At 49.3% G+C, this 8,003-nt stretch overlaps 1 protein-coding gene across 1 annotated transcript; it reads right to left on the bottom strand.

Annotated features, from left to right (window-relative positions):
* Nucleotides 1–662: 662 nt before the first annotated feature.
* Nucleotides 663–2,955, bottom strand: LOC142018640 (G-protein coupled receptor 35-like). Its single transcript, XM_075004599.1, has 2 exons — nt 2,833–2,955; nt 663–1,629 (listed from the first exon to the last, which is right to left on the bottom strand). The coding sequence occupies exon 2, from the start codon at nt 1,602–1,604 to the stop codon at nt 663–665; it is 942 nt and encodes a 313-aa protein (XP_074860700.1). The 5' UTR covers nt 1,605–1,629; nt 2,833–2,955.
* Between the last annotated feature and the right edge of the window lie 5,048 nt (nt 2,956–8,003).

Raw genomic sequence — 8,003 nt, 5'->3', positions numbered from 1 at the left:
TGCTTTGTCAACAGAGAACAGCCAGACTGCCCGTCCCTCTCTCAACAGAATGGCTGACCCAAAGCTCTGCAAACAGGGCTGCCCAGTGAGCCAGAAGCCCTGGCTGTTGACAAAAGGGCGCTGGAGTGTCTACGTGGCTGTTTTGTCAACAGAACATTGTCGAGAGAGGTGGATAACCTGAAGCGGTATAATGCTGCCAGCAGATGTGCTGAGTTTTGTCAGCAAATAGCACTTTGCGTGTAGATGCTCCACAGTTTTTCTAGACAAAAGCCCAGTTTTGTCCGGAAACGCTTCTCATATAGGTGTAGCCGTAGAGGGGACCAACTGTTCTCCCTCAAGTGCAACATTTCGGGAGGGTGGGGACAGCAGCCAAGCATCCTGGGACACTGCTTGCTCTTCGTCCTGGTCCCCTAACTATTGGGGATCAAGGAGAAAGTGTGAATTACTCCTCTGCCCCCTTCCCTCACTGGTCAGGAGGAAGGGAGATGCAGGCAAGCTGTGTACTTTTCTTGCCCTCCCTGACAGTCAAGGGAATGAGAAGGAGAGCAAACAGAAACCCAGTATGAATGGCTGCTGCCCCTGGCCCTCCTGGAGTGGAGCTCTTGCCTCACCTGGCAGAAAGTAAAGCAGCAAGCTAGGTCACATCTATTAACTGAACTTTATCATCCAGTCGTATGGAGAGTTGATTGTCCTTTGTGACTTGACAGCAGCTTCACAGATCTGATCGTTGATAATATGGATGATGCCTCCTGAAATTCCCTGGTTACAAAGTAATAACAAATGGCATCTAAGCAGCAGTTAGTATTTGCTATTATTGAGGCAAAGTGCAAGAATACGTTACTTCTCCATATTGCCAAGCAGCTGGTGCCATAGGAATCAACTATAAACCGAACAATATGTCCAATGGTAACAGGTAAGAAGCATATTATGAACACAGCCATGTTTGCAGTAACAATGCCCAGTGCTTTCTGGATTAGCTTTACCTCATAAGGATTTGTTTTCTTCTTTTGCACAAGCTCCTTGATGATTTTAATTGAACAAAAGCTCAAGATGATTAAAGGTATAAAAAATCCCCCAGTACTAATGACTAATGACCCTTTGGATGGGTCTGTGGAAACCTTTTCAAAGCAAATTCCAGGATGTTCGTGCTTTTCCAGTGTTTCAGCTAACCCAACGAAACTTATCACTAGTAGCCACAGAAATCCACTGATGACTGCTGCCTTGAAGGGGGACCTCAAATTCATTGCTTTTAGGGGATACATTATTGCAATGTATCGATCAACAGCTGTGCAGGCTATAATAAACGTGCTTGCATACCGATTTACAAAATACATAACTTGTACAGCCTGGCACAGTTTATCTTGGGGCAGCTTGCCGATGTGGAGAAATACTTTGAAGGGCAAAGTGATCAGCAAGCAGCAGTCGGCAATGATCAGGTTGATCATATACACTTTGGTTTCTGTCCATTTATGCACTTTGCAGCAAAAGACCCAGAAAGCCAGAGCATTACATAGTATTCCAAAAAGGAAAAGTGGGATGTACACTGTCAGCTGAATGAGATGAAAAGTGCCAGGCACTTGGATGCTGCTTTCGTTGCAGTGCATTTCTGGGATTGCCGTGATTCAGTTACTGGAAGAGAACATTTTAAATTAGGGATATGAAAAAGACTGATTTATTTAGTTCCACAGCACATGCACGGTGCTTTGCAGAAATAAAATGATAGATTCTCCACCCTAGAACTCAGAGTTTGACTAGCTTTTAGTTTGCAATCTTCTAAATGTTAAATCCTCCAGAGATTGTGTGGAAAGTCTGTTCACAGCTGCCTCCCTCCTGGCTGTATCTCATGGTCATCACCTAATAAATTATTTCATTAGTTTTTAAAGTGCTACGTGACTACTGGTTTGTTTTCTTAGAATACAGACTAACACAGCCACCTCTCAGTTACAATTACTTGGTTTTCTGTTTTTGTTGTTGTAGTAAGCACCTAGACGATTCAACCAGGGTTCCTTGCTGCTAAGTGCTGGAGTGATAATACAGACTTTTTCCTACTCTTTCATTCAGTGAGACCCTCCAGGATGAGCTAACTCTGACTCTGCCTCAGAAGCATCACAGTAATCTGCCAAATAACCCAGATTCTAGGGACTTGGACTCCTCCATGTTGACTGGGCAAACACTCCTGACGGAGTACCAGCAAACAGTGCTCTGTGGAGAGAAAAACTGGGAGGCTGTCAAAGCCGAGGTTTCCTGGGGAACAGAGTTCCCCCTACTGAATTGATTTTAGCCACCAATTCGATGGCTCTCCTAGGATCTCACAGGTTCAGGATGCTCCTGCTGGAGGGCTGTTTTAAATTGTTCATGCTCAGTACAGCCCTTAAGCAGATACTGGAGCCACAGGGCTAGGGAAGCCCAAGCTCTCTTTGGTCCCAGCAAAGTTCTTTACCGGGGTGTTCCAAAACAATGGGAGGAATGGAAAACTGACATCCTTGTAAAATGGGGAGGGGGCAAACCTAGGGAGAAGAGATGACAATGTCCCAATTACAGCCCAGACAGAAATAAACACCCATCCAAACAAAAGGAAGACTATGGAAAAACCAAACTGACATCCAGACCATCCCACCAAAAGAGTGAGACTCAAGCAAGCAAAGCATCTAGTCTAACTGCTGCCTATTTATTGTATAAGAACCAAAGGCTTCCAGAGAGACCGGTCCACATGTAGTCAGTTTTCATCTAGCTATTTTCTGAGCTCAGCAAGGGATAGGAAAAGTCATTACCACACAGAGCTGGTGAAATGAGGAAAACAAAGCCAAACAACGAGAAAGAATTCAAAATTACCTTTCTTTGTCAGCCTCTAAGTGATTAACATGCCACAAGGCAGGCTTCAAGCTGGCACTTCCTTCAGTCAGATGTTCCAAGGTACGTGCTGCCGCACACAAAACACAGAGAGGCTCATGTGGCCGCTACTCTCTGCGGTCAATATCAGAAAAATGGCTCTCCAACGTCTCCGTTAGTCCCACTTCCCTCCTTTTCTTCTGTGTGGTTTTCGTGCATTTACAAATGCACCTTCCTGTCCAGACCATGCCCTGTTGCCTACCCGGGATTGCACTTTGCAGCTATAATTATACTTGAATACAGAGCTGAAATGTTAAGAAAAAAAATTAATTAAATTTGATACTTTTTGCTTATTGTTTAGGTTTTCCACTAAACAAAATTGAAAAGTTATGTACTTCCCAATGTGTAAAAGTTGCATTTGTTCCTGTTAATAGCTCTTCTTCCATTAGGGTATGCCTGGCCCAAAGGCAGGGTACTTTAGGTCCTTGTTACCGACGTACCCATGAAAGAGCAAGGAACAGCCTGCTGCCTTTTTTAGATCTGTGCATAACAGAATTGATTAAAAATGCCAATCATTTCTTCTGGAACATTTTGAAACCTCTTAATTTTTTCCAAAATTTCTTCAGAAAGTGTTTTGTTTGCTGATTTTTTGTTAAAGATTTTTCCCCCAATTTTCGTATGTTGCTTTTGGTTAAAAAACTGAAATGTTAGTTAAAAATATAGGTCTGGGTGAGGCTGGGGATGGTTATGGGACATGCAGAAGTCTGGGGTGTCCAGGGACATGCACCAGTGCTTCAGCTGTTTGCTCTGAAACAGGGGAAAGTGAGAGGTTCACTTGTGACTCCATCAGAGCCAGCCAGGCAGCTGCATCCATGTGCCTTTTGTGCTGGCTTATGACCTAGCTGCATCTGGGTGTGCAGTTAGCATAACAGTACCCGAGTCAAGAGATGCTAATTACCTGTCATCTATTAATATGACCACATTCCTGCTAAATACTGGAGCGAGGGGAATGTGTATCAATGCCAGGTTACTGAGTGCAAAGGGCTGGACAAAGTGACTCCTTTGGTGGTTCTAAAATATTGCTGTTTGTGAAACGTTGTGGGGGTTTGTCACACCCAAACATGAAGTTTTATAATGTCCTGTGGCTTGATGCAAAAATTGCTCTTTGCAGGACAAACATGAGATTCTGGTGCTAAGTGAAATACTTCTATTTATGAATGAAAACCCATGAAATTTCAATTGCCAATTTGCAGCAATTTTGCAATATGCAACATTCTGAGTTTTGAGCTGTTCCTTTCCACAATTGTAGTCCCAAAGCCCTAGTTCTTCCAAATGAACCAAGTGCATTTTAGGGCTGATTGTTTCTGCTAAATGCAACTGTGAAATATTTCACACTGTTATAATTTAAACTGTCGTATTTCAAAGGTAACATAGGTGGGCTAGTTTCACAGTTTCTTTTTGCAAATGCCCTATGACTGCTTAACAAAACTCTGACTTCAGAGTGAATTTGTTTTAGTAGGGACTGAATAACCACTATCCAGTTATATAGCGCTGTTATAACAGCGTGACAGTCTGTTTCTCAGTGTGTTAAAAGATGATGTGGAAGTTTGGTGGGCTTATTGAGGTACAGAACTGTATGACTCAAAACTGTTATGAAGTGTGTATGTATGATATGCCTTAGCTCTTTCCCACTTCAGAGACAGTTGGGACACAACTAGAGAGAGCTTTTAGCAGTGGAAATTTGGTATGGTGAGTGGACTTGTAGTGTGAAAATTGTAGATTGTGTAGCTATCTAGCCCTAAAATAAGGTGAAAAAATTGCAATTAGATTCAGGGGTGCAGATTGTTGGTACACTTGAGGGAATGAGAAATTATTTCACCATCTAGTAACAAGCTGTCCCGTGGAAGCTTGGAAATGAACAAATTTATTAGGTCATGAACTTTCTCAGGTAAAACCTACTTCTTCAGATGAATAGAAAGATGGAAAAAAAAAAGGTTACTTGTCCTTCCTCTCCACCGACCCTACTACGTAAACCTTGGATTCAGTTTTTCCACTCCATTCATCTGAAGAAGTGGGCTTTACCCATGAAAGTTCCTGGATTGCATGTTATTTGTGAAGCTACAGACTAACACTACTACCCCTCTGAGACTATTCACCACCTAGGTTGTCTCTACATGTGTCAGTTCTTCCAGAAGAGGATCTTCTGGAAGCCAACTTCAGGAAGATCATCTTCTGGAAGACAGAGTCTACATACAAAGTGGCAGCCGAAAGAGCTGCCTGGTCTTTCAGAATATCGCGTCCACACATGCGCAGATGATCTTCCAGAAGAACAGGGCAGGAAACACCTCAGACAGGGTTGCAAGACTGGAGAGCACTTCTGGGCTACGTCTACACGTGAAGCCAACATCGAAATAGCTTATTTCGATGTAGCAACATCGAAATAGGCTATTTCAATGAATAACGTCTACACGTCCTCCAGGGCTGGCAACGTTGATGTTCAACTTCGACGTTGCGCGGCACCACATCGAAATAGGCGCTGCGAGGGTACGTCTACACGCCAAAGTAGCACACATCGAAATAAGGGTGCCAGGCACAGCTGCAGACAGGGTCACAGGGCGGACTCAACAGCAAGCCGCTCCCTTAAAGGGCCCCTCCCAGACACAGTTGCACTAAACAACACAAGATACACAGAGCTGACAACTGGTTGCAGACCCTGTGCCTGCAGCATGGATCCCCAGCTGCCGCAGCAGCAGCCAGAAGCCCTGGGCTAAGGGCTGCTGCCCACGGTGACCATAGAGCCCCACACGGGCTGGAGAGAGAGCATCTCTCAACCCCCCAGCTGATGGCCGCCATGGAGGACCTGGCAATTTCGACGTTGCGGGACGCGGATTGCCTACACGGTCCCTACTTCGACGTTGAACGTCGAAGTAGGGCGCTATTCCGATCCCCTCATGAGGTTAGCGACTTCGACGTCTTGCCGCCTAACGTCGAAATTAACTTCGAAATAGCGCCCGACACGTGTAGCCGCGACGGGCGCTATTTCGAAGTTAGTGCCGCTACTTCGAAGTAGCGTGCACATGTAGACACAGCTCTGGGGCGCCAGCCACACAGCCTGTTAAAGGGCCCCCCCAACAGCGCCTCCCCCCACTAGCTGCTGAGGACCATTGTTCTGCTCTGTGCACAGCTTGCTGTATTACTACTCCCGCAATAGCCTCCTTGCCAGCCATGGGCCCCCAGGTCCTTCGTCAGCACAGGCTCCCCCTGACAAGGCTGCTGGGGAGCCTCCTGGCCACCCTCCTCCACCTGCTGCACAAACACAGTCTGAGCACTGGGGGCCCGAGCCCACCCCTGCCTCAGCCTGGCCCCCAACAGCCCATCCACCACATCTGGATCCATGCTGCCAGCAGTGACCGGTGGGACCCAGTGGTTATGGCGCAGTGGGATGACAAACAGTGGAAGTGGCACCCGTGTATGCAGAAGGCCACATTCTGCCACGTCTGTGCCTGGCTGGCCTCCTTGCTTTGCTGGCAGGACACACGGATGCGACCAGCCCTCCTGGTGGAGAAGTGTGCTACAATCGCCCTGTGCAATCACCCTCTGGAATTTGGCCACCCCGGAGAGCTACTGCTCCATGGGGCAGCAATTTGGGGTGGACAAGTTCACTATCAGGGCCATCGTACCTGAGGTAAGCCACACACCAGGCCCCAGCCTGGCTTGGGGAGCAAGGAGGGACTGGGCATGGGGGACCAGGGGACCGTCACAGGGGACCCCGATACCCCACCCATACACAAGCCCATTCCCAGAGGGGCACCTTGCTGGGGGGACCCTAGGGAGGAAGGGAGGGGTTGGCCAGGGATCAGCCCAGGGTACCTCCGGGCACACCCAGGAGCATCTCTGCTCTCTGTCCCCTGTAGGTTTCGAGGGCTATTAACGATGTGCTCGTGCGCCTCAGGGATCTTGATGCGGCCATAGCGGGCTTCACAGAGCTCAGCTCCCCCCAGTGCTTTGGGCCATTGGAGGGGACCTATATTTCTATCAGGGCCCGGTTCTGCTGCACCAGCCAATATGTCAGCTGCAAGGGGTCCCGCTCCATTGCGCTCCAGGTGGTGGTGGATATTCGGTACCAGTTCACCGATGTGTATGTTGGCTGGCCCAGCCGGGCACACGGTCCCCACATCTTCAGGAACCTCTTTGTGCCACCGGATGGAGGTGGGCACATCTGTCACCCAGTGCAAAACCATCATGGGCAACACTGCCACGCTGCTGTGCTTGGTAGCTGACCCGGTGTACCCCCTGCAGCGACCCTGCTGGGGCACCTGACCCCATCACCGGAGGTCTTTAGTGCCCTGCTGGGATGCACATGGAACCCTGTGGAGTGCCTCCTCATGCGCCTCGATGTGGGGGTGGAGAACGTCCTGCAGCTCATGGCAGCCTGCTGCGCTCTAGGGGTGTGAAGGGTCACAGCACCATGGTGGCGCGGCCCCACCACTGCAGGAGTATGAGCAGCCACCCGCAGCCCCCCACCAGCAGCTCCACTGGGACAGGGTCCACATCCGGGAGGCCCTCCAGGAGGCCTTCACCCGTGGGCACCTCTGAGCTGGGCCCGCAACACAGGTCCCCCTCCACCCTCCAATGAACAGGGACACAGGGGTGCCAATCAAAACATATTATTTAAATGACAAACTATTGTAACTGTATATATGAACAATAAAAAACTGCTTTAACCAACAGGGCAGGGGCATACTAACTGGGTGTGGAGGGGGAGGGGAGGGGAAGGCAGGGGAGGGGCCCCTACTCAATCCCCCGCCCCCACAGCTCCCCCTTCCACCCCAGGTGTGTGGTTCCCGTTGGGGCCCTGATGGGTCAAGGAGCATGGGGAGGAGGTGGTGGGCAGCTGGTGGCACATCTCCAGTGGGGGCGGTGGGGAGGGGTGGTTCCCAGGGTGGGGGACCTGCCCTGTAGCCCGCTGTGGCAAGGAGCCAGGCCCCAAGGTCCCGAAGGGCTGTTGTGGGAAGACCCAAGGGAAGCAGGGCAGCTAGGGCCTCGGGGGCGGGGAGGGCTTGGGGTCTGGAGCCACAGGGGGGTTGAGGGGGGTAGCAGGGGAGGCAGGAGGAGGGGGATTGAGGGGGCGGCAGGAGGAGCAGTGGGGAGTGCCATGAGGGCACCACACACCT

The sequence above is a fragment of the Carettochelys insculpta genome, chromosome 10 (assembly GCF_033958435.1).
Source record: "Carettochelys insculpta isolate YL-2023 chromosome 10, ASM3395843v1, whole genome shotgun sequence".
Classification (NCBI taxonomy): domain Eukaryota; kingdom Metazoa; phylum Chordata; order Testudines; family Carettochelyidae; genus Carettochelys; species Carettochelys insculpta.
The sequence above is the reverse complement of the archived record's forward strand: the minus strand, read 5'-3'. Positions and strand labels throughout refer to the sequence as shown.